This window comes from Haemaphysalis longicornis, unplaced genomic scaffold (assembly GCF_048455015.1).
Source record: "Haemaphysalis longicornis isolate Haplotype H1 unplaced genomic scaffold, Haemaphysalis longicornis Haplotype H1 scaffold_9, whole genome shotgun sequence".
NCBI classification, from domain to species: Eukaryota; Metazoa; Arthropoda; class Arachnida; order Ixodida; family Ixodidae; genus Haemaphysalis; species Haemaphysalis longicornis.
In genome coordinates, this window is record NW_027526460.1 from 144962560 (window position 1) to 144990057 (window position 27498).

Genomic DNA, 27498 nt, shown 5'->3' on the forward strand with positions numbered 1-27498 from the left:
AAGTGCACGGCTATTTACAATCTACGGTTTCCCTCGATTCTTTCGGCGGACACCTTGTCCTTTGATCTCGCTGCCGCCCGTTTCCGAAAACAGCGTAATGGTTGGCGCCGGCTCAGAGCGTTTGCTTCAAGGTCATTGGCCAAAACGAAGCAGCGCTATGTGCAAGTCGAAGAGAGGGCACTAGCTTTAATGTGCGGTACCGAAAGATTCGACGAGTACCTAGCGAGGTATTGATGTGATGCTCAAAACATATCACAAACCTCTTAGTGATCAAATGTAGCGCAGTATAAACACACGGGACGGAAAGAATACCCACGGACGAGCGTTAACTTCCAACTAGTTCTTTATTCACATGACGGCAAATATACAGGGTGTTTCAGTGAACACTTTCGAAAATTCCTGAAGGTAGGCTTTTCAAGAAAAATAGGAATTCTCTTAAGGAACAAGCTATCAGGTTCGGCGGACGTCAGCCGTTATAAGAAACATGCGAATTACATATTTAATTACCTAAAAATGTCTAATGAACTTTTTGATTAACGAAGTTTGGCTGTTATTGCCAATGGCGAGTTTGTAGCCACGGAGGCGACGATAACCGATCAGTTTTTAAAGCAAAGGAAAATACACTCTGTAGAGCCCTGCAGCCTCCGAAAATCAATTATTTTTCCCCCATGAAACCCAAACGCAGCGCACATGGTGCGCCAGAAGTCTAGTGCATACGCAACATCCGCTGATGCCGTGTTGCAGTGACTGTGTTGCCCAATTCAAGAAGGCTCTGGTGATTCCCCACGCTAGGGAATCAGCTGATATCAACGCCATCGCCTCTTGCATTTTTTCAATGATCAACACTCACCTTACACCACGGCTAGCGTTATCTTTTCTTTCGTTGGTAGGCGCAAGAAAGATGCTTGCAATTGCCCACAACACGGTCGCTCGTTTCGGGAGCCCTAGTGGGCGTTGGTGACAGTTTTGCTTTTCTTTTTTTTATTATTCTCTTGGCCACATCTTACGTGGCTACCAGACGTGCAAGATGTGACACGTCACCATCCGTTCATTTTTTAGATGCAGAGCATCTTATAGCGGCGGCCTGTCACGCGTCGTCGGCGCGCGCCGTCCGTCCGCACCCGCCAGCTGTGCGATAACGCGCGCTCGTACCCTCCTCTCCCCTTCTCCTCTCCGCGCCGTCTGTGCGCCGACGCGCTTCTCCCTCCGTGTCTCCACCCCGCCAGCTGTGTGATAGCGCGCATGCGCGCCTCTCTCTCCTCCTCCTCTCCACGGCAGCTGCTACCGCGCTCTTGTACCCTCCTCTCCCCTCCTCCTCTCCACGCTGTCTGTGCGCTACGCGCTTTCCCTCCGCGTCTCATCCGCAAGCTGTGCGATAAGCGCGCATGCGCGACTCTCTCTCATCCTCTTCTCCGTGGCAGTTGCTTTATATACCCCGTTCGTGCGCCGCTGGATCAGTTGCTTCTTCGGTTGATTTGCGCAGCGCCGTCTCGATGTGCTGAATGGACGCCAACGAATCTGCCAACGAACTGTCTGGCGCCCCTTCAAACAGCGCCAGTCAGTCCGTTATGCTCTCCATCCTAACAATCCCCCTCGGGGAGGTGCTATAATTTTTTTTCTTACTTTTATCTGCTGTTCGTTTATAATCGCTGCGTGTTAGAAAGCGCATCAGACAAAGGAACGGTTTGTTTGGTGGGCGGGGAGGGCTTTCGCTGCTGTGGCTGCATGCTGAGGCTTCCTAGCTAGGGAAAATTGAACTTACATTTCGAATTGGCCGCCACATTCATTGAAAGACGTCACCAGCCGACGTTGCGTTCGCTCAAGACTTCCAGCGCTACTCGAGCGCTGAGTTTCGTTTTTGAGCGAGAAACAACGGCATGATTCCTCGCGCTACAGGGATTTAAACACCGACTTCTTCGTTGTTTTAAAAACTGCTATGGAATCGTCTTCTCCGGGGCTACAAAATCACCATTGACAATAACCACCAAACTCTGCTAATTAAGAAGTTCATTAGTACAGTTTAATTACCCACCTAACTAATGCGCACACCCTTGATACTATCTGGCGTCCGCCGCAAAAGCGGAAAACAAAAACATAACCAAAAACACTGATAAAGAAAGAGCGAATACACCCAACACGCGCCAAACATTTTGACAATCACAGTTCCCTATCGCGTATGGCGTCACATTGCAGGAAATGTACTTCACGGTCAGATAACGCAACCAACGGTTTGCTAACACAGTCGTTCCTTTCAAGCGCCATCTGAGCTGCCTCACTGATTAAGCGCGCTTGCTTGTCCTTAATTATCTCGACTACTGTGGTGCCAGGGAACTGCGGAGTGCAACCCCTACACGTGCTGACATGGTGTGCCAAAAAACCTTCCTTGCCATTGCGCACATTTTTGGCATGCTCGCGTAGACGCTCATTGAAGCATCTGCCCGTCTGTTCCACGTAGCTCGCGCCGCACGACAAAAAAATTACGCCCACCTCCCCTCACGGGAACCCTGGTGTGATGCCACGCTGAGGGGTGTTCAAGCGCAACGGAGAGCAACCGTCGACCGAAAGAATGCCGGAGAGCGGCACACCGGTTATATGCGCAGCGCGCCCCAAGGAGAGGAGACCGCGGAATAGAGAGTACTGCACATGAGCCGGCACCAGTGCGTCTGCCGCGGCTGTGACGCAACACAATCCACTTTAATCCAATCCAATCCAAATCCGAGCCAAGCCAATCCATACGAATTCAATCCAATGCCCCTCGCGAGAGAGGGGCATCGGAGAGGAGAGGGGGTGAGCGACGGAGAGCGCAGCTCGCCCGCGAGGAGAATGGGGGAGGGGCGGACGACAACAACGCCGACGACGCTGCATGGACAAGGCGAGTGAATGAGATGCAGCCGCATCTAAAACAATTCTATGTACTACATTTTGAACAGATTCTATGAACTGCGCCCTGTGTTTGATGGCGCACTACACCTCACGTCGCCTTACGGGACAGGTACTGCTAGCCAGCTGGGACAACTTATCAGGAGCGCTGAAGACGACTCACGTTAACACTCTGCCTCATTTTGTTAATCCGGTGGGACTCGGAGTGCATATGCGTAATCACAGCCACTATATTTCGTGTTTCCTCTGTAGCTTGACCTTTTATGCCGCGAGCAGTACCACTGCATTTCTGTTTTCTTCGCATTGTCTCGGCGACGGAGACAAGCAATGGACGAGGGTACCCTGCTACGTCTAAGCGCTCCGACTGAGCCAGGAGACTGGCTAACGAGCTGCGGTGCCGAGACCTCTGCAAAGCGTTCGGAAAACATGTCTGCACAATATCTCTTCCAACAAGTTTGCTGTGAGTTGATGTGAACGGCAAAATTGGCTTTCTGCGCACGAGGCTCGTAACATCAGCATGTGCGGTCCTCGAGGAAGCGAATCCTCAGGTCTAGGAACCGAATGTTGTCCCCGTACAGCATCTCGTAAGTAATCACAAGCGGGTTGAGGCATTCTCTGAAATAGAAACCAGAGCAACGTGCTAGAGATAGCCGCTACTCCACGGTCCTACTTAATACAAATAGAGGAAGGAGGTACGCTTGAACGTAACGGACGAATGCTGAACCGCTTGACAAAACGGGCAGCATGACGGCAGTTACTTGTTTCCAAACAAAAGTGAGTCAGCTTAATTGGTTTCGGTGGGAGTGATTCGGTGGGAGTGATCAACAGGGAGTGATTTCAATGTCACTACCTTCAGCTTCAGTGACTGTGACCCGGACTGGTAAAATGATTAAGCGTCCATTTCACTACAGGAACGATGAATAAGGCGTTGTTCGTAGTCTGTCACTGCTAAGGGTTCTTGATTTTTTTCATGTCTAAATGTACTAAATTCCCTCCGCGAAAACCATTGTTTTATTTGCGAAAGCGGGCATGTGGTAGAATATGGTTTCCGTGCCACTGAAAGTACTCTCCAGCAAGACGCACCGATCCACCGTGCCTCACTCATGTAGGAAACCACGCGTCCCTGAGGTACAGTTTGTACAGAAGCCGGCGTGACTTAAACGGCTGGGGTCTTTTGGTTTGCCTATCGCCTGGACTGCAGTATCCTCTTTCCTTTCGCCGATCACGCACTGATAGCTTCGGGCGCCGCTACGAATGGATCCGCTGTCAGTGCAAGGGCCGACCGCAGCAGCCTTGTAAAATCCGGTAGAATTTGGGCTCACCCATGAGCATTTGGCCTAACCTGGCAAGCAAATCCTAGCAAAACCATCCAAGCGGCAAAATTGCAAGCTAGGTGGACTCCCAGCTGAGATGTTCATCCATGTTAGCACCACTACTGGAAGCTGCGCTATTTTTTTAACCGTCAACCTTGCCGTGCGATGTCAGTCTATCACACGTGACCGCTTAGTAGAGAAAACGGACCCTGCAATACTTTCCAGAGTCCCTTTCGCTCTTTCGTCCGTGCCTGTAAACTAAATGAAAGATATAGGCAGCACACAGCAGCGCTGTATGATTCTCTCGTTCCAGAGGTGTGCCTCGCCTTTACACCTCTGCTTTTGTGGCGATTATCTTTGACTTGGGTTCCGATGCGGTTATCACTGCAACTGAAGGAAGGCTCCTAATAGCTGGTTATAGTGCTCAAATAATACTAAGACCGCAAAAGAAGAAATATGTAAGATTCCAGTTTTCTGTTGGAGGTAACTGACGGACGCTGAGCAGTAATCTTTCGCAGATGTGCTTTGTGACGTTCGAAGTGCTAGACGTGCTTGAGGGAACAGTCTAATATCGTTTTAAACTACGAACGAACGTACATAAGTGTTTAGGGTCCCTTCAAACGGCGTCTGGTAGAGTAATGAACGGATGACCCATTCGAAAACTCAATGAACAAAGCCCAATTTCAAACCGAAAATTTTTAGCTCTATCCCCTAAGGGTTTTGTCGCGACCGTTGGTGTCAACGAAAAAACTAACGCAAACAAATAAATCAAGTTACTGGCACCGCCAGGATTCGAACCTGGAACGAATAGAGAAACGGAGCGAGAGCCCGTTGTCTCACCAATTGAGCTACAAGCGTTTTTTTGCTTTATTGCCGGTCTTCACAGTACAAGCAGTACAACACAACACAAAAGTACAACGGAAAACAAACGGAAGTACAACGCCATGCCATGGTGAGCTGGCGTTGTCTTTTAAAACTCGTAGCGACGGGTTCCTCCATTGGCAGCCAATCAGGAGCAGAAGACTTCGCTATCTGAACTTCAGTAAACTGAGAAACACTTTCGCGGAAATATTGTCGCGTCGGTCGCGCGTCTACATCACAGTTGAGTCACGCCATGCGCAACAGCCAAATACTGTGGAGGCCCAAGAACATGACGAGATCATACGGCACCCCATCCTCTCTCTCTATACACAAAAACTGTATTCCATGGGGGTTCAGTGGAAAGTCCTTTCGAAGTGTCCTTTGGAGAACATCCCATAGAAACACTGCTGCCCAGCAATGGAGAAAGACATGCTCCACAGTTTCCGGTTGTTTGCGAATAGAGCAGTCAGTTCCCCATGGCATAAAAATCCCTTTGTCCTTCATCCATGTTGCGACTGAAAGCGCGCCTGTATGTAGTTTAAAGAAGAAAACTTCGCTCCTGGGGGTGCTGCCATTCGCTTCACCCTTTTTAGAACATCCCGCCCTGGGCCTGCACGGTATATATAAAACTGTGTACATTGGTACGGGTAAAACTACATCGCATGCATCCTTATATAATTTTTTTTCCCCGTAACATTGTCCAAATAGTGCATCGAAAATCGAGCAAACTAAAAAACGTGATGACACAATATTCTCTTTAACGTTTCCATAAATGCCCCCTGTCATACTACTCGTAGAAATTACGAATTTGGGCAAAGCCCGCATTGACCGCACTTGAACTACTGTGCGCAGAAAAGGGTCTTGAACAGGGAGTCGAACCGGAATTTTTTCGGGTTCGGTTCGGGTTCGGGTTCAAGCCTTTCGGGTTCGGTTCGGGTTCAGTTCCAGAGCACCATTCCGTTCCGGTTCGAACCGGTTCGAACCGGTTCAAACGGGTTCAAACGGGTTCGAAGAAAAAAAGCAGGCGTGTTTTTTCCTGTTAATTTTTTGCGCTCGTTTTTCGTTTCCTTATCAAGTCGGCATAAAAACAAAGTCATAATGAAGGGTTCTTTGTCCAAATATTTTTTCTTCGCCAAACTAAAGCGACCCTGCAACACTTTTTTTAACTTTTCGCTAAATCTTGAGTGCTTGCAGAAAGTAGTCAACCAACACATTAGATTATGGGGTCGCAATGTGCCTCAGCCAAAAATTACTCCTCTCTCCTCGTCAGATAACATAGAAACATGTTCAAAATATTTTTCTCTCCTTCCAGGTATTCGCGTTCTTCGATCGCTGAATGACGTCATTACAGCGGTGTAGCGGCTGTTTGCCGGCTTTACTTAAGTTGCAAAATAGAACGCATTTGATAGCCACTTAAAAAAAACCATAAAAGCGAAGCAGAAACGGAAGGTGTATTCGCACCGACGAGCAAATCACGCACTGTTGCTCTGTGCTGGCAATAGCTATAGTTTTCGCAATGCTTCCAGATGCGAAGAAGAGTGAAAGCGTTTATCGAAAGTGTTGATTTATTTAGTTACTGTCATTTTTATTTATTTATTTATTTATTTATTTATTCTTGGATTTAACGCACCGGCGCAACGCCGACGACGAGGCGCGCCATAGTGGAGGGCTCCGGATTAATTTTGACCACCTGGGGATCTTTACGCGCACCGAAATTTCGGACATGCGGATGTTTTCGCTTTTCGCATCCATCAGAAAGCGGCCGCCGCCGCGGCCGGGAATCTAAACCGCGTCTGTGTGCTCAGCAGCTCAACGCCTTAGCCACTGAGCCACCGCGGCGAGTTTATCTAAAGTGTTGAAGAGCTCTTTAACTGTACCTGCAAAATGTTTTCCATGGTAGTGTGACGAGTATGTGGCGCCGACTGCCAAGCGTAGCAGGTGGCATTTAGAGAAATTTCCTTCTGCTCATCTTTTATCTGCTAACAGAGCTGTTCGAAAGAAAGAATGGGTCTAAAGACTCATTGGACGGCGTGTATAGGACGGAATTGGATAGGTAACCACCGGAGATAGGAACTTGCTAATGGCCCTTCAGCGACCGGTGACAGCGATTGGGCTCTAGGAAAGATGATAGCCAAGTGAAGTCACAAGCAGCAGTAATGATCACTTGGAGAGAGAGAGAGAGAGAGAGAGAGAGAGAGAGAGAGAGAGAGAGAGAGAGAGAGAGAGAGAGAGAGAGAGAGAGAGAGAGAGAGAGAGAGAAATGAAGTTTAATTCAATCAAGTCAAAGTTTCAGAGAGGCCTCCTCATTCGAGGGGGCCGAATCGACAGCCGTTTCCATCAAGAGCAACTGATCTTCCAGGCCGGAGCTGGCCATGGCTGTCTCCCAGTTCTCTATGGAAACGTGCAGGTTGAATGGGTCTACGGCACACTTGTCGCAGCCGCCTACTATGTGTATGAGGTTCCCAGGCTCTCCACAGAAGCAACGCAATGGAGAGAGTTGTGTCCCGTCAAAGAGGTGAAGTCTGGTGTAGTGTGGGAAGGTGTATGCCCACAGGGTGAGGAGTAATCTTTTCTGGTTAATCGGTAGTGATTTGTGCGGGGAGGAATACGTTCTACAGAAGAGGCCATAGTACTGAGTAACTTCCTGGTCTGTGACTGCAGGATGCATGCACTCGGGCCGGCCTTCATCAGCGCTGACTAAGCGAGTCAAATCTCGATCCACGAGACTGGTGATCTTGTTTGCCGGGGATGCCAGTATGAGCTGGTGCCCATACAATCGTGACTGGCCTCGTTGGTGGTCTCTGATTGATAATCGGAAGTGTTGTAACATACAATCGACCGTTGGCAAAGTTGGACCACGCCTGCTAAGAGTCTGTTATGAGAGTTTTGGCGCCACTTTGGCAAAGCGCGCATGCTATCACCGCTTCCTCAGCTTATAGGGGCTGTGTTCGGGGGTTGATATGCTACACCTGTGGGAGGCTGCAGAATGGCAACACAAAGAAAGCGAAGGTATTGAAGAATGCTATCGGGCGTCTCTTGCATCAAACCAGTTGATCGTTCCTTCCTTTTTTTCTTGGAGTTTAGTTTCTTTCGAACTGTCTCCCCTCATAAATATACACACGTTTTGAAAACCCTTTGATGAATATAAAATATGCATTAGGCAATTAGTTATTAACTTTAGTGCGAGATGTCAATTTTAATGTAGCAACAACATAATAGCGCAATACGGGCATAAAGAAAGACCTTTTATAGCATTCAGGCGGTCGTCACATAATTCTGTGGCTACTTTGTGCGTGACAAAATTTTCTTATTGGTCGAGAAGGAGAACGCTGCAAAATTTCCAAATGCCAAGGACCCCAAAGATATCATGTTTGGTCCGACCGTCGAATCCGCCTTAACTGACCCGCTAATTCCTTTAATCCAAATTAATCAACACACCAGTCCCACTAATTCACATTAGCTAGCTCATTCACTCACCTAACTAATTCAGCCCAGTCTACTCGCTAACCCGCACTAATCGACTTCAATCCATCCGCCTCTTAAGTTTACGGTTGAGAAAATTCAAAATAACATGAAAATGCTATCAAATATCAAATCAATGCTATCAAATGCTATCAAATCAAATGCTATCAAAAGTGTAAATTAGGATTCCCCATTTTTTTATATCTCATGTTCTCTTAGAGCAGTAACCAAAGGACACAACGGCAGTGTATACAAGAAAAACTGACGTTAATTTTTAGAACTGCGAGTGTTTGTGTCTCAGTGCTGCTTGTATATAACTGCCCATTCACACTAGAATAAGTGGAAGATATGGATTTATTGTTGATGGTGTCCCTGAAGGCCTTCACATGCGGGCAGGGATGCATGCGAATTAACAACACATTTAAAACTTTAAACGATTTTAAACACTATGTAGATAGAAACCATGAAGAATATTTTATATGTTGCCTCGTAATATGCGTTATAAGTTAAGTTATGCTAAATGTAAAAGATAATTGGGAGAGATGGGCAGTACCTTACGCAAACTGATAGTATATACGGACAACTTTACATTAATTTGAGGGCAATAGTTAGAAGAGAACTTGATGGGCCTTGGGAACTGCAGACTATGCAAAATATTTCATGGTGCTGTCTGGCGAGTGGCATAATATCTTCAGACGCAAGGTAGGGTACCGGAATGGAAAAGTAGAATTCACATTTCTGAGGCCCCGGAACCGGTTCGGAGCGGTTCCTTCGATTCGTTCCGGTTCGGGTTCAGTTCCAAAATGGCGAAAAAAATACGGTTCCGGTTCAGTTCCGGTTCCGGGCAAAAATTCGGGTTCGGTTCCGGTTTTCGGTTCCGGTTCCGGTTCCGGTTCGACACCCTGGTCTTGAACGTCCCGCAAAAACGAAAATCGGTTGCTGAGTTGTATTACAAATGGGTGCGTCAGCCCTAAACCACCATCGCGGGTTCGTCGAAACAGATTCATTCTACTGGTCATCTCCCAAGTGGAAGCCCCTACAAATTCAGCGAACACGCGGTGAAGTTGTATATCCACCCGGGAACAATGCAGGGCCTGCATAACAAGCCGCACATTGCTAGGCAGAAATATGTTGCATACACTTGCCCTAGCAAACATAGACAAACGATTGGATCTCCATTGGCTCACCATTGGCTCTCCATTGGGTCCATTGGCTTTCCATTGGCTCACCATTGGCTCTCCATAGGGCTCACTGTTTTTGTAAAAGTCCAGTGGAGTACCCAACTACTTCACTGGATGGGTCACCCAATTGACATTGGCGCAAATGTCTGGGGTTGTCAGCCATTCGCCACGCCAGAATCTCACACACTGTCCACAGTTTACAAGGCTACCTTTTGCAACACCGAACCGATTCACGAATTCTACGACAACCATGGCACTTTCATTGTCTGTTCAGATCGCTCCAACATCATCCGCATAAGCGAGCAGCTTGACCTCAGACGCGTGTACACGAAATCCTCGAATCTGGTTGCTTTGTAAACCCAACGTTTCTGTGCAGAGAGATTCTGGCAGCCGTTACCTGGGATTCGCGCCAAAGAGCGCCCTCGCGCTCCTCTATCAAGCCGTTACATGGAATTCGCGAGGGTGGCGTCCCGAACAAACGTGCGTCGGCGGAAACAAAACGGAAAGGAACGTCTTCCGAAGGGTGAGCAGGACGGCGGCACGCACGCTAATACGTCTTCTCTGACACTGCCTCCCGTCACTCTTATTTCGTGTGTCGCCTTCAAAGCGCCTTCCCCCTCCCCAGGAGCTCACTGAAAACCAAGCCCAAAGCAATCGTCGCCAAAGGAGACGACAAATTCGTCACGCCGGGGCGTCCGCAGATGTCAACAAGCACCTGCGCAGGGAACGTTGGGTAACCAGTCACCGCGCCATACTGTGCTCCGCGAGTGAACCCCCATCCTAACCCCCCCCCCCATCCGCCGCCACCACGTTGGGAGTTCCTTGTCCCGTACGCCACGAAAGAACCGTCGGATGGTACAGCTAGAAAGCTTTGCTTCAATAAAAAAAGCAAATGTCTGACGGTCAGCCCTGACAGGAGCAAACGTTGCACGCTAATGGGGCTCCCAGTCAATTATTTACAAAGAACAGCGTGGTGCACCTTTGGTACGCCGGGCTTACACCTTTACTGATATCAAATCCCACATTTACATGGGGTAAAGAACAGTAAACAGAATATCGTGGGTCACGCTATCAAATGCCTTCTCCAGGTCAATCCGGAGAAGCGGGACGGCGCCTCCAGTGGCGTGTTGCAACCGTGTCATCCCAGCGCTGACACCAGTTGTTGTGGCCGGGTGGGCCGAGCCGAACCGGGAGGAGGTCCCGATCCGAGCTCCGTGGCCTCCGACATACGAGTGGTAGCGTGTATGATGCGAACGGCCAGCCGCTGTTGCAGCCGTGAAGAAGTCCAGAAGCCATAGGCTAACGTAACTGTTTACTTCATAACGAGAGGTGAGCCGAAGACAAAGAACAACGCCCCGACAGGCGAGGTTACAATACAGGACTCGAGCAGAGTGACAGCATGGTTTCGCTGCTCTAACAGGAATAAATTACAGCGCTTGGGCAGCTCTAGTTATACCCAAAAGCGGTAACGGTCTAAACAGCCTTCCCTCTACATTTTGCGCACGCTACGCACTTCACAGACACACAGAACGCTCTTTCCAGAGTTCGTAAGCAGTCGGTAGCCTCGGCGCACGTTGAGTCTGAGACAGGGGAGAGAGGAGGACTCCGCTGAGGTCGCGGGGCTTCTGTGTCCTTGAACAAGTCTCGGCGCGTCCCGTCGCCAACTGCCGAAGATTCAAACGCGTCGATAGCAAGGCGTCTGGCCCGGCTTGTCGAAACTTGAATGATGAGTCACCGACATGGTGGCGCCTGACGGCTGAAAGGCGCACGCAGTGGCTTCGCCGCACACTCGAGGAGTGATGCGGGAAAGTACGGCGGCGCTGGCCGATTCGTAACAGGCGTCACACCACTCAAGCACACCTCTGGCCGTATGTACATTCGTTGTGATTGTGGGACCTTTCAGCTACAAGCCACCGCTGAGGCGGGAGAGAAAGACCGTACACTCACCGAACGTTTACCCCCTGCGTTCTCGCTGAATGCCACGTGATAGCGTCACGTGACCTCTCGCGCCGCTGTGTGCTTCGCCACGGCACAAGTAGCGGCCGTTCGCGTCCCTTACGTATACGCTGGGACGTATAAAAATTAAACGAAGCTCACACGAACGCGTGGCACCACATTTATCCTCCGTCTCTGCCGCCGATCTGGTCGTTTCCGTCACCGGCGGCAGAAACGGAGGATAAGTGAGATCGCCTAACACCGGGTTTAAGCTGCCCTTAATGTTATTTCAAAAAAGGAATTTCCACTCATGCGCTTCACCAATACAACTCAACCAACCACCGTTCGTGAATGATGCATTGATTTACCTTAGCAACGAAGATCTATTTGAAGTAATAACGGGTGTGCATTTCACTGGTCTCTGGTTTCACTCTTTGTAGAGCCACGAGTGTGAATTCAAGAAACTTCGCATGGCCAATCATTGGGAGCTTCGTTTACAGCTTCTCTTTCCTATCACCTACACAGGATGCATTGGCGCACACTTTTTCAGCTTGAATACAGCAGAGGTTTCTTACGCAGTTAAATGTTGGCGCCCAGCCTTTGTCCTTGCCCGTTTGTCGCCCAATCAAACGTAGTTAGCATTGCGAAAGTGTTCCCCAACTAACGTTCGTTCTTCGAAACTAGGCTCTTGTTAATGTACTGCGCTATTTAATGGGTACTTGAAAATGTGCACTTGCGTAACGAAATAAGCCGCCAAAATTCGAGGATTTCAACATTACCTTTCCTGTGATTGCCTTGGCCAAGTCAATTGCGTGCCTGAAGTTTCGTTCGCCGATGCTGTTTGAAGCGTCGAACAGGAAGTACACATAATGCGGAGTGTTAGGTGAGTTTTGAGTCGAGGCGTGATCTGTGGCCTTGTTGTGATCATTTCGCTGAGACTGAGGGAACTGGATATCCTTGCTGAACTTGTCTCGGAGAACTTCCATCACGTATCTTTCATCGTCGAAGTAGAATTTTCCTGCGGATAGACCACAGAGAAAGATATTGAACTGCATAATTACCCAATTGGGCCAGGAAGACAAAATGACAGTTTGGTCTATTTTAGGCATGTGCGAATAATGGATTTTTGTTCCAAGCGAATAAGAAGCGAACAGTGAATTGCGTCGAATAATTCTGAATCAAGTATTTGGAACAGATAAAGTGCTAAACCTTGTTCTCAATTTTATTATTCAGACAAACATAATTTCTTCGAACTCTTATTTTAAGTGTTTACGAGTTGTCGCGCAAAAACACCAGCTGTTGTACCTTCTTCATCAGCATGTGCATCCTCCTGCAATGGACCATTGCTGTAGAGAATGTTCGTTCACTTCTTGTCTGGGTCACTGCTTTTAGTAACTAACGGTTGCAGTCTCGGTTAAATTTGATCACGTCCTTAGCTGCACTGATCTTTCGGTTACTTGACGCTCGTCTATAAAACTCTGGTGGATGTCCTAATGCCTCCTTAGGTGCGTCGCTGGGGTTGTCGTGTTCGTGGGTGTTCGTACGACAGCTCTGTATATCAAACAACAAGCCTCGTTTCCCGGGGGTATCTTTAAAACGTGATTCATAGGCGGATTCCTGGTCCTCGCTTTGCTGGTCATAGTCTACTAAGACGAACTCCGACACTAACGATATGGTATCTGCCGGAACCAGCTCTTCCACTTTCGGTTAAACACGTGCGCCCGTGCGCTACGGTGTGCGGCGTTCACACAGAGTAAGTGTTTTTTGCTTCGCAGTGGTAACTTTGCTAGACTTGACTAACTTGATAGTTTGTCGGCAACAGATCTGACACCTCGATGGGGCTGCCACCATGATCGTGCACCAGCACCATGTCGATAAAAAACAAGACAAAAAACTTCCAGCGATGCTATTCGCGTTTACCGAATACTTCGAATTTCACAAATAATAATGTTCGATTTGAAGCGAATTCTGATTGGCCGATTGTTCAATCGAACATTGGAAATACATCAATATTCCTACAAGCCTAGTTTATCTGAAAGATTCACTTCTCAGAATGACATTGACACTACTGTTAGCGCGAGCTTTACTATAAGTTGAGCCACAAAATGAGAAAGACAGAGATGGGCATCGAAAACCCTGGCGACTTTTCTGCACTAAACTTGTGACGTATTGTGAGCAGCTCTTTGCGGTTGACTGAGGGCGGCAAAACTCAATACAAAGAAAACATGGACTACCCACTTGCAGAAGGAGCTTTTTGCACTTCCATTTAGTGCGCATTCTTTTTATAGCAGTCAGAATGGTGGAGTGAACAATGTACTTTATGAATTTCGACTACCGCGCACTTGTTGACTGATAAACCATGTTGCCAGCTGGTGGGCCCAATGGTAAATTTGTATTAACCCAAAGAAAACCGTGTGCATGTCTAATGAGAAAGACATAACCTGTAAACTATGTTTACAGCGTTAAGGGCATGACACCAGAAAAAGTAGATCAAAACTAACATGTATGTGCAACAATTACTTTTTAACGTTAATTAGATCCGCACACTGACAAAATCACTTTACTTGCGTTTCGCAAGCTGTTGTATGTTCGCAGATATCTTCGACTTACCCCACAATATACAAAGCGTTTAGTCTACACTGCCTACATGGGGTCTGTACTTGAATACGCTAGAACAATAAGGTTTCCCCACAAGGTCACAGACGTAAATTAACTTGAAGAAGTAGAACGGAAGGCATCCAGATTCATTTTCAGAAGATTTAACCCTGCTCACACAAACGTCTGGCTGAAAAAAATTCGTTTCCTCAGTGCCACCTCATTCTGTGTAGGTTTCACAGTCCTGTGTGGTCGCTGTGAACGTTTCTTACAATATTTCGGTATCAATAGTTGACTGACTTCGCTACCATTGGGCGAGAAAGCGCACATTAAAAATGACACACCAGCCGGCGTAATCAGGCTAGCCAGTTTCAAGATGCAAACTAATATTTCTTCTTGTTATTCTAATATCTTCTGGATAACAAGTGTAGGACAAGCATTCTAGGACTTCAAAAATATGATCGGCTAAAAAATACAGCCGTTCCCTACGCGTGCGCTCCGTCATCACGCTTGAAAAATGCACCAACACAATGGTGTGGGCTGAACATTGTTCGTCATGAAAATTTTGCTGGCGGTACAGGAATACGGGTTGGTGCGCTGCAGCGCTAGCGGTAAAAAAATTCTCGTTGCTTTATTGCTGTCTTATGTATTCCCTGTTTCTTGGTGGCTGGTTGGTGATGGTTTCTTGCGCCTTAACCTTGAACTAGTTTCGTAATTATTTATGACAATGATATTGCTTATAAACTAATAATAATACATTATTAAGCATTTGGTTGTTATGTATCATCACGAAATATTATTACAAATATAAGTACTTTCAAAAACAAAATAACGCATAAATTACATGTGAAAATGCTGTTTTTCTGCGAGTGATGCCGTTTTTAAGATATCCTTTCTACCAGCAGATAATGAGAATTAAGCCCTGGCCACAAATGTGTGGTTTTCTTTTTTCGTGTGAAATAATCTGAGCCACGCAATTTCACTTTTCGAAACCTCACCAGGAAGATGTAAATACTCACAGTCTAACTACATGTGGTCATTTTTTCTAAAAACCATCTTGTTTGACAGGAAACAGATCAGTGATCTGATTCTCCAACAAATAATTTTTCTTAGGTAAGCGCACGGATTCTCCCTATCTCAGGCCTTCCAGCATTCTAAGTGACAGCAAAGAGACGCGTCTCAAATTTCTCTTTTAGGTAATTCACAGTCATCGTAAAATTGACACATCCCTCTATATCCGCCTATGAAAATTCGGCACAATCTGGCATCAGCACCCTCTCATTCAACAGAATATTCTTAGTAACACTGTATTTTCAAGGGCCGTTTTTAGCAACTTTGATACCCTGTGCTGCTAATAAAATGTCATTAAAGTACTTTGCCGCAAAGATGGAAAATACAACCTCTTACTATACTATCTCTTCATCAACAGGCGCATTACCACCGTCTCTTGAATTGTTTGAGAGGCGAAAGTCTCTACAGGTGGGCTGTTATTTTTTAGTGCTTCATCCTATATTATGAAACTTTCCTGTACTGCTAGTGTTAGTGAGAACAGATAGCTGTGGTTGTACATATTTTTGTTACGGAAGTGCGCTTGGAAATATTTCGCTCTGATTATGTTTATCGTTTGTTGAGTTATTTTTTTTCTTGCTTTGTATACTTTGAGGTCAGTTTACGTATCAAATTGTTGTATTTTTTTTATTTTTTGCCGCATGTTGCTGCTGCGTGCGTATACTACCTTGTATGTAAAATCTGCAAGCTCAGCTCCTGTGGTCTAGGGATGAGACAGGGAGTATTAAAAATACACAAATAAATAAACAAATAAGCAGGAAATAAATAAATAAAGTACTAAATAAAAAACTCCATTGCTTGCAATCTGTCGACGCTTTGCTAGTCTGCCTTCTTCACAAGTTCTTTTACAACTCCCTCGGCAAGCCACCATACATCTACCCGCGGCAGGCATCTCTAGTCGCACGCGTCAACCGCAACAAGTTGCGAGCCCACCTACGCGTACTTTCACCTTGTCTTCCTCATGTTTTTTGATACAGCAACTAACTGGAACAGCTTTTCTAATGAACTCAACGCCGTAATCTCCCCTTACAGATTTTTAACACCAGAACACATTACCTCACACTGTAATAAAAATTGCTTTCAATTTTTGTATATACACCCAACCCATATAATACACCTTCAGAAGGTAATAAAATAACAATAAAATTTACACCATCTTGCCGCGAGGGGAACTATGGGTAGATGCGACGCATCGTGGGGTTTCCGTTGCGGTTTCGTTATGTTGCTTCCATTTAGCGTGTCAATGTGTTGTTGTTTCCATTATATTACGGACGGCTGCGCCGACCATCGCGATGGCAGGCCTGTTAGTCTCCATCCAAATCATCGGTGGTCATCGGATGTCACCGGAGCGGCGTAACCACTGAGCGGAGCGGCGCAGTTACCGCGTTTATATGTACCGCGCGTTAACGGTGAGGGGAATGAGAGAGAGCAGCGCATGCGCATGTGTTCGATGTTTAACCGAGCGCTAACGCGCGATGACGGACAGCTGGCGCGGCGACGGGAGCGAGCGCTAACAAGCAGATGGCGCTGCGGTGAGAGCGGCGTTAGCGCGCAGCTGTCGCGGCGAGGAGAATGGGGAGGGATGCTGACTACGGACGACGGAACACGCCGGAGGGACAAGGCGAGTTAAAGAGATGCGTCAACTCTAAAATTCGTTCAATAATTGTCGTTTACTGCGAAGCAGTGTGTGTCTAACTTACCGAGTTTTCATTCCTGTGAAGCCGATTTACTCGGCGCGGCTTCGGCGCTCCTCCCGGCCTTCACCGACAGCGCTTTCACAACTGTTATTGCCCTTGCCGCAACCGATTCCCTTTTAAGAAGCTGCACAATCGTAGATAACGGCGGTAGCACCCTTATCAGGCGTTACCAGAGCAACTTACCCGCGTTGAACGTCGGCGCGAGCCCATAATTCTTCTTTCAGCATCAAAGGCTTTCGCGCAACAATTTCGCCCGTGTATTTCACGCTTACGCATGCGCCCATCACCTGTTGGCGGTTTATGCGTGCACTGGTTGGTTGTGGAAGCAGAGGGGCGTCCATGCGTAGCTAGTCTCCATGCCGCTACAGATGACATGCCATTGGGATGGCAGGAAACTTAAAACAGGATGACTCGCAGCTCAATCAACCAGTCAGCTCTCCTCAATGGTGAAGCGGTTTGGGTTCATGTGCTACAGACAGTGAGATGCCTACGTCGCTGAACGGAAATGGACAACCACATGTTTGTGCACTAAAATAAAGCTCGAGTCCTTCCTGGTCTTAACTCCCTATGGTAAGAGAAAGAAAATTGCGAATCGAACGAGGGTCTGCCGGAAGAGATGCGGGATGGCTGCGAATACATCAGAAAGCCGCTGCCACCGCCGTTTTTACCAAAAGTTGCAGCTCGCCGAGTAGCTGAGCATCTCTCCGTGACGTGAGCCATTATTTCTTGTTCAGCTGTAAGGGGTCTCAGAGCGGCAATTTTCGCAGCGACTTTCACTGCTATGCACTCTCACATAACTGGTTGCCGGTTTATCCAGCACGGGTTGGGAGGAGAGGGAACGGAGGCGGGGGGCGTGCAAGCGCAGATATAGGTGTCATGCCGTCACTTATCACATGCCCGTTGGGCTGGCGGGAGGTTTGAACGTGTACGTGCACCGCCCCAATGCAAACTGTCCGGTGTCCTCAGTGGTAGAGCGGATTAACTTTTTGTATTACGCACACAGTAAGATGCCTAAAACACGGGAGGGAAACACCACAGCTCCATGTCTTGAGTCCCTCAAAGTTTCATTGGACTATGTTCTAATTGCACGATCGGAAATTACAAACACAGGTGTTTTGTTTTGTGCATTTCGTATACTGCACCCAGCTTCGCAGGTGATCCTTCTTGACAGAATGGAAGGACATCAATTTTTTCTATTGCATCCCTCCATTGAACTATATTCTCCTACTCTTAGCCGCATCTACCGGTAGAACATTCGTAATCTTGGTGGTACAGCTAGCGATCGTCTTGTCCCCGTGTTGTACACACCGAACAAAGTCCCCTACTTCCTCTTTATTTTATTGATGATGCCTCCCTGCTGAACTTCATCCCTCATTTAGGACTCTAGTTTCCTAAGTCTGACTATTCTTTTGATCACCATTCCTTCCACTCGTCGTTGTGCTCACATAAAGGTTCCTTTATGCCATAACTAAGGGGACCAATTTCTGCCCTATAATTCACCAGTAGCAGAAGGCGTTGGTTGTCTACCTTGTCCTCAGTGACAGAGGAAGCTAAATGCTGTTTTCTGTTCCAGGTGGCATGCCGAAAGCCTCCCATCCCCCGGTAAAGCCATGCCGGATTTAGTTCTGTGTTTGGAATCAGCGCGGGCAACTTGTCGAATATATTAGCTTATATTGATTAACCTGTTAAATAATACCAATACTTTAGTGAAAGGGCAACTTTGCTGCCTGCATGCCTAAACTTTTTTCGATTTTTTTGTTCTTCGTACATTCCACTACGAAATTTCCGGAGTTCAGCTGCTAAAGCATTGTTGAAGTTTTTCGGATTCACTGATCATGGCGATGCCGTCTGGGAACCACAAGTGGCTAAATTTGCTCCATTCAGTCGTATGCCTGCCGCGTCTAATGCACGCTTTCTGAACACCACCTCCAGAAAGCCAGTAAACAATTTCGACAGATACCGTCTGTTGGCGAGATATTCGTCCTAATCGGATACTTTTCGCTCTTCTTGTAAAGGCCACGCTGAGGTGTCTAACAGCGAAAATAAATCAGTCCGGCACTCATATTTTGCCGAAAGCTGCGCACAACTTCTTTGCTTACCAGGGCAAAGGGGCGGCCTTGCAGACCAATGGCCACTTGCAAGGCAACGGATGGTGGCGTTGCCTCTTAGCCAGTACCAGGGATTACAGGCGAACCCTACTTCCTTTCCAATCGTGAAGCGGCTTTTCCCCATGAGAACGCCGTTGTCTGGGGTCCCAGGGTCCAGGCACGACGTAGAACGCCAATCAGTGTACATTGCTGCAAAGATAACCAATTGAAGTGAAGTAGGTCCCAGTTCGCTGACCTTGATGTAACGGGAACGGAAAAATATATCGAACGAGCAGAGCGAGAGAGACGGGACATAATAAGGATGAACGACAACACAGCGCTATGGTCACTACGAACAAACTAGCCCAACTTGCCTTCGTTTTGCACGAAGAAATAAGCTATGGAAGACACATAAATGGTTAGGAATGGTCAAGGATATATGGGGAGTCAGCTCGGGCGAGGAAACAACATCATCGCTTCTACAGAGCAGCTGTGACGAGGGGGTAGACGTCGGAGGTACGGATTTCGCCGGCAAGAGCGGAAACAATGAGACAGGGCCTTGAATGAAACAACAAAAAAAGGAGAGATATTAGAATACGCAATGCACGGTACAGGCCCGACGACATGAACGTTGACGAGGAGTAACCTTAAGTGTAATACAAATGCGAGAGTTCAACGCTACAGATGATTCAAACGAGGAGCGTAAGCACATCCGTTACAGAGCGAAAGAGTTCAAAAGAAGACAGTTCGATGCATATGCACGGCGCGAAAGTCCAAAAATATTCACCGACCTGGTCAGATGATGCACCGCTGTTGTGGGCAAGTGAAGCATTCCCTATGATACACCTACGAAGGGTTGCTTCGGATTAAGCCGGGCATTTCGATGGCGAACACTATGATTCAAGACCCGATAGCACACTGGGGTCTTCCCAGACGCTGGTCGCCGACAAAGATGCACGTCCGGACAGACGTAATCGTTACATAACGACATTCCAACGCAACTGGTTTGTCTGTGCGCGGTGTTCCGATTCAGCACACAGCTATTCTTTTCGTGCGTGCTACAGGCTTCATTCAGCGCTCCCATGCTGTCTGGCAGAGCCTACCATTACGTATGCCTGGCACGGAGGCGCATCGTCGGCGGTGACTAAAGCCGTTGCAGTGACAGCCAACGGCTCAACTTGAAACTTGTCCCGGCAGGGTGAAAGCTGCAGCCAAGATCTCCTCTCCCCTCTCTCAGACACTCAACGAGCTCCGCAGCTTCCGCCCTCACGAACTCGGGAACAGTGTTGTGGGTGTCTGTAGTACTTGCATCTCGCATGCACAAAAGCACTCTGAAAGGCGCGCGGCCGCTACAGCTATGGTGTTTAAATCCTCCCTGTTGGCGTATAGTTCGCATTCGTCTTCGAGCAGCGACTCCATGCTACTACTCGGCTCGAGTCGAGTACTGTACCTGCTCGGTAGGGTAATGTTTCTCCATTGCTTCGTCTCATCTCTCGACATTGAGTAAACCAGTTAAGTTTGCTTCTACTCTTTTCCGTCGCCACTGAGGCAGCACCCTTTGCTGGCCGTTCACAACCATGCTGCACACATGACGGAGGCGACGGAGCCTGGTCCGGGGTGCAGCGGTGCGAGATCGAACTACGCGGACGTAAACGCGATTTCGGATATCGCAGAATTCACGGCGGTCGAAGGTGAGGGCGGGACATTTCACCACAGTCTTTTACTAGGCTTTAGATGATAGCTGCCAGGAGGAGTTTATTGTCGCATGGCTTATTCGTGCAAAATAGTTTTGGTTCATTGGAAAAGTAGTACTCCAGACCGGCCATGAATAGGAAAGCGTTGATAAAACCGCAGTTGGAGCTTGCAAACAAGTTGGGCGGATGTTTCTGACGCGCTGCGAAAGCCAGAGCGGATACAGGCTATACTCGCTGTTTTTGGGTGACGATAATGAGCCGTCAGAGTGCATTCAGCTTATCAATGAATGAGAGACCGGTAAGAGTCAGGCTGCAGAGGGAGAACGCGAATAGAAAAACATTAAAGCCGTTCCACTCATTGTGAAAGCGGTCCGAAGTGCAGAGCAGTGATTCATCATAATGGGTGGTGGCGCCGTTATCTGCTGACTGCTACCAGCCATCACACTCTTGGCCGCCCTGTGTCACTCCACTTTTGGGGAATATGCAATTCGAATTTCCCGCATCCGCAGTGCGCGTGAGCCCCCTTTCTGAATCTGCACCAGCGGGAGCTCTTGTTTTGTCACAGCATATATACAGACAACGTTTCTCTTTTGCCGCAACGGCCACGGCTTTGGGAGCAATGGCTAACTTCAAGATAAATTTCAGTCAGCTATCGAAAACGTAGAAGCCTACGCCACTCCCAAGGGAACTTGCAATTCCCGCAAAAATCTGAACTCTTACTCTAGCGCCACAGAACGAGACGAATTAAGGAAAGCTCGAACAGCCCTCACTACCAGCTGTACGCAGGAGGTCAACTCATGCCGATAGTACAAAGGATCCGCGTATTAGGCCAGCACATCCTGTTTTAATACGAATACAGTACGCCCACTACACAGCAGCGTGCACCCAACGACGAGCCTCATATCCAGATTAGTGTAAAGATATTGTCACGTAGCAAAGGACGACGCATGTTTCTTGAACGAACAAATGCTTCTTGGAGAGAACTTGTGCTTCGCTAAGAACTCAAGGAATACACAAGCAGCGAAGAAGCACTCAACAGTGACGTGGCAAAGTTACTGTCAGCGATTCAAATGCCCCAGCATTTGTCAAGCAAGTCTTTCTCGAATCATGGAATCAGATTGAGGGCAAAGTCAATCAACGTATCACAATATTGTCGGCTGAAGAAAGGGCGATACACTCTCCTTACAAAACGAGATTGCGTGCACGGCCTACAAAAAAAGCGAACAATACATGCATTTCGCTTCAAGCGCAGATGCCATAGACGGGCGCTTTCAGGCTTCAGGCAGGAAAAAAAACGCATGACTAAACATATACAATAGGTGTTTCGTGCCAGTGCCTTTCGTTTAAGAGAGCTTCGAGCCCATGCTAAAATGAAACAGTAGTCCAAATAAAACGTCCGTGATCTGGCGTAGTAAGGCTTCAGGCGAACCACCCTGATAACTTCGTGTCGGTGGAGTCTCCTCAGTCAGTCGGCATCGTTCGATTGGCGTCCAACTCCGCACAAGATCTCCTGCGTGAAACGCGGAGTCTCTGCATCGAAGGTTGTAGCGTCCGGCATCAGCGAGCTGCTCGTCTGCTGTACGCGTGCAAGCAAGCTAGCCCATTTCGTCCGCACGTTGAAGGTACCCTCCTTGGGCGTCGCCGGCATTGAAGTCCTTGCCTCCTACGTGCGGCAGCATGGCGTCGACCATCGTAGTCGGCTGTCTTCCGTGGACAAGCTCGAATGGTAAACTCGAAGTGGACGTACGTACGCTCATGGTCGACGTATATACACACCGTATACACAACCGTCTTGTTCAGCCGTTCAGTTTGTCTGTTCCTTTGGAAATAGTAATCCGCGGTTATTCATGGATGCATGACGCTGTAGAGTAAGCCTCCTTGCATGAGCTCCGCACTTAAGGCCGTTCTGCGGTCCGTAATTATGACGTCATGGAATCATGTCCCTGCTCAACTTGGTGGACGAAGATCTTTGTGAGTTTTTCTGCAGTCCCTACAGAAGAGCAGTGGTCTCAGCGTAGCGTGTATGTAATCTCTGGCTACGACAATCCACTTGTGCCCTACTCGTGAAGTAGTTACCGGGCTCACAAGGTCCATTCCGATCTGTTGGAAGTGCCCTGCTGCTATTGCGATCAGCTGTCGAATTGCGGCGAGTCTCGTCCGCGGCTTTTTGCGTCGCTGGCAGCCGTGGCAGCTTTGGACGTAGTGGGTGACGCCGGATGTAAGCCGGGGCCATTAGTATTTTATTGTAATGTTCCCTAGCGTGTGTGCAGTCCCGAGGAGCCCTGATGATGTTTCCTTGTGACACACTTCCAAGATTCCCCTTGGAGACAAGGGGGATAACGAAAAGGTAACGTCGTTCTCGTTGTACGGTCGAAGTGCATCTTCAGTAGCACAGGCAAAGGGCAGCGGAGTGTGACATCACTCTCCTTGGTACAGTGAGGCTGCGTCCCTCAAGGATAACGTTCATCGTAAGCGCTGAAAAAGCGCTTGTCCTCGTCTACTGTGTCCCTGTTTTTTTCTGCGCTTAAGATGAACGTTATGAAATACCAACTAGCCCGAACGCAAGCCCTTCCTCAAGGATAGTCGATCATGACACGCAGCTCAGTGTGGGGACGCCGCTTGGTGTGTAGGTCGGCTTGCTCCAAGATGCCGAAAAACGCGGCGCCTTCATCGGAATCCAGTGGTAGCGGGTCGGCCGGGACGCGTGATAGGCAGTCGACACCAAAATCTCTCCCGGCGGATATGTAAACGGTGGTCAAGCGGAATTTCTGCAGGCGAAGGCTCTATCGCCTCAGATGGCTAGACGATGTATTAGAATTTGCAAATCACACACCACATGGTTGTGTGTTACCACATTAAATGGCCTTCGGTATACACACGAGCGAAGCATGGTACATATTATGACGAGGCAATCTTTCTCGGAGTTCGAGTAGTTTCTTTTTCTTTTACTGCCAAGCCGTATACCTCTAATTAGCCAAGGAAAGTTTCGTGTATGCGTCAGCAGAAAACCCCCAGGCTACCCCTGGCTACAGAAACACATATCCTAGGCTACTGCTGGCTACTGGCTGCACCTAGGCTACACAATCTACAGGCACCGTCAGGGATCGAGCCTGGGCACGAGCAGAACCAGAGTGATTGCCCGTCGTGTTTCCGACGAGGCTACACTCACACGTGGAAACGGGGACACAGACGGTGGTTCGGATTCAGCATCTGGAGAGGGTAGGGCGCTTTTTGAGGCGACACATGAAACAAAAAGGGAGGGAGAGGCAGTGAGAGAGATGACGCCATGGCCGCGTGTGGCGCCCACTTCCTCAGCCTTTGAAAGACGCTCCTCTCCGTTTTGTCTTCCAACGCAGCTGCGGTCGGGCCGCCTCCCTCGCATATCCGAGGTAACGCCTGAGAGAGTCCCTGGTTTCACTATTTGTAGAGCCATGTGTGTGAATTCAAGTGGCACCGCCTAGATAATCGTTGTATGTCTCGTTTAGAGCTTCGCAGTCCAACCGTCTCTACAGCGTGGATTGCAGACAATTTTTTATAGGTCGTTGGTGGCATAATCGATTACTTGTGCAGAGTTCTGCTTTTGAACGAGGAAAGCACCGAGACCTACATCACTGACGTCCTTGTGCATTTCTGTGTCGGCGTAGTAGTCGAAATGTGCGAGAACAGACGGGCGCTGTAGTCGATTTTGAAGCTCGCTAAAGAAATTTTGCTGCGCTTCTTGCTAGCAGAATTTAACCCTGTGTTTAGTGATGCATGTGAGAGGTTCCGCGAGATTTGTAACGTTTTCCACCAAGCGCTGGTAGTACGCGCAAAATCCTAGAAATTTCGGCATGCCTTTCTTTTAATTTGATGCTTGAAAGTGTTTGCTGTGGCTGAAATTTTCTCGCGGGGAGGCAGGACCCCCTCGGCGCTGACAACGTGGCCAAAACTTCATTTTCTCGTACCTGGAACGGTACTTTTGAGGCTTCAATATTCAATAACTGTCCGAAACTTGTTGAAGTGCTCGTCGCAGCTCCAGGAGTATACGACAACGTCGTCGAGGTAGACGATGGAGGTGTGCTGCTTTAGGCCCGATAGGCCAGTTTCGATAACTAGGTGGAACGTTGGTGGTGCCTGCACAGCCCAAACGGCATTACGTCAGAGTCGAACAGTTCGTGCGGAGTTTTAAAGGGACTCTTCTTGCGGCCTTGTTTTTCAACTTCGATTTGGCTGTAGCCGATTTTGAGATACATTAAAAAGAAGTACGTCGCATGGCAGAGGTGGTAGAAGGCGTCATTGATCCGTGGAAGAGGGTAGACGTCCTTTTTCGTGATTTGTTCAGCCGGCCGTTGTCAACGCATAAACTTAATGTGCCGTCTTATTTCTTCACGAGCTCAAGGGGAGCAGCGCTGACTCCTTAGATGTTTGCATAATGGAGTCACTAAGTATGTCGTCAACTTGCTTCCGGATAGCTTCGCATTCGTGTGCAGACACGCGTCAGGGTGACTGCGGCATTGGTCGGTGATTTGATTGTGGGTTTTAACGCGCCGACGCAACGCAGGTGAAGAGGGGCGCCATAGTGGAGGGCTCCGGATTAATTTTGACCACCTGGGGATCTTTAGCGTGGGCGGAAGTCTCGTAAAAACAGGCTTTTTTGCTTTTCGCCTCCATCAAAAATGCGGCCGCCGCGGCCGGGAATCGAACCCGCGACCTCGTGCTCAGCAGCGCAACACCTTGGCATTGGTCGGGCGCACTCTTCCGTGACAATACGGTGTTTCGCAAGACACGTCTGACGCAGCTTCGACGTCGAAGAAAAGCAGTCACGGTAGCTGCGTAAACTTCGCCTCAGCTGTTCTTGCTTTGCTTGCGGTAGCGACAGACTAATGTCAAAGAGGTAAACAGACTTGCAAGAACATCAGATGCGCTCGGAAAGTCCGCGACAGCAACCACGTTCTTCTGTTCCTGAATTCCTTCGAGGAAGGCCATTGAAGCGCCCTTGTGTATTTGCTGATATCCCTCGGTAAAATTTGTGATCGGTACCTTGGATATTTCTGGTTTCGAGCTCACAGTACCTATGCCAATGGAGACACCACGCTCCGAAAGCAAGCTGTGGTCACTCTCTAGCATATTTTCGGTGTCAGAAGCCACATCTCGAGGGTAGCCGGCGATTATCGGGCTTGCCCGGAAAGGCTGGGGGATGTGGTCATCAGCAATCTTTAACGAAGTATATTTTCGGGCTCTTGATTTCGGCGTCATGGCGCGATCGCAGGAGGAACTGATCGACTTGACCTGAAAATGTTTAATACCACCGTTGGCGGTCATTAAGTTCATGTCCAGAATCACGTCGCGGGATATAATTAGGCAGTAGGACGAACGCACAGGGTACACGGTGCCGTCTATGGTGATGCGCCACGTAGATCCCACTAGATGTTATGAAATGGCCTTTTGCCGTGCATAAGAAATAACCGTCCCAAAATGTAATTTTTCTCAGTTTCGACGCTAATGATCTACAAATCACTGAGCAGTCAGCTCCTGTTTCTATTATTGCGACTGCATCAGTGCCGTCTATGGATGGCTGCACATCAGAAGTACTCGTTCTCGAGTTTTGAGTGATTCGGGGTGCCGTATTACGGCTTGTTCGCGTTGATCGTAGGTAGATACGCGCAGTTAGTGTCGTGGTCGTATTATTTGTGGGCTTGGACACGTTGGGTAAGCGCCGTGCCGATGTATCGGGGCATCCGGCTGTGGGCGCGTCGTGAATCGTGTTCTTCCGAGCGTCGTTGCGTTGTTGCAAGGTTTTCATTTTTTGCCGCAGTGCTATTTTAGCTCCAGAAGCTGCTGCGTTGAATTTCCCCTTCCTAGGCTGGGGAAGCTTCCATGTGCAAAGTCAGCGTTCCTGCGGCCGCTCGGCGTTATGAAAGTGTAGAGAGACGGCGAATGGATGTAACGTCTGGGACGTTGGCTTCTGTGGCTTGTGTAATCGTCGATCTGGTTGGGACGCTGTCCGGGCAACGGACGAGGTGCGTCGATGGGAAAACATCCCCGACAGTGTCGCTTGTTCAGGTAACGTCGGTAGGTATTGACGGCTTCGCATCAGTGGTAGCACAGCGGTCGGCATTCGGGGGTGCGCCACACGTCGGTCTTCCTTGCGGTGGAATGTTGCACGTCCAGGGGTCAGACGGTCCGACAGTGAGCGGCGGTAAGACGGTTCCTGCTGACGCGTAACCGGTGGGAGAGGTGGTTGCACAACAACGGCGTACGCCATGTCTTGCGGCTCACTGGGCGGTTTCGTCGATGCAGAAGTCTCTTGTGCTTGTTGTACTTAGTCAGCGATCACGTTACTTAAAGGAGCCATGAAGAGAAAACACAAGTTTGGTTCACTCAAAAGATTGCCTCGTTTGAATCACACTGACACCACTTTTAACGTAAACTTCGCTCAAATAAGCTACATAATTAAGAAAAAAGGGAATGGCCATGCGACCCCCAGCTCATTTTCCGCAACAGAACCTATGATGTCATCCGAGCCAGCTCTGCGATTGGCGGAGGCCGGCACAAGCAGACGCAAATTAGATAGAGCTTAGAAGCTAGCCGAACGAGCGATTTGCGCCTAAGTTTAGGGCACATTCTTTCCAAAGCAATAAGAATGGTGGGACAAACAGTGGAAGTTACGAAAGCGCATGTAAACATAGAAGTACTGAGGCGTACTGCTGTTGGTACTGTGCGCACTACGCTTGGTTTAGCTGCAC

The 27498-nt window shown here is 48.4% G+C and overlaps 1 protein-coding gene across 1 annotated transcript in view; it reads right to left on the reverse strand.

The window, feature by feature from the left end:
• LOC144151629 (complement C2-like) overlaps nt 1-27498 on the reverse strand; it is a 52874-nt gene that overhangs the window by 18665 nt on the left and 6711 nt on the right. Inside the window, exons 3-4 of the mRNA XM_077682740.1 lie at nt 19092-19289; nt 12412-12650 (exon numbers count right to left, since the gene is read on the reverse strand). Of these exons, the coding sequence (XP_077538866.1) occupies nt 12412-12650; nt 19092-19289 (437 nt within the window). The remainder of the gene's footprint in view (nt 1-12411; nt 12651-19091; nt 19290-27498) is intronic.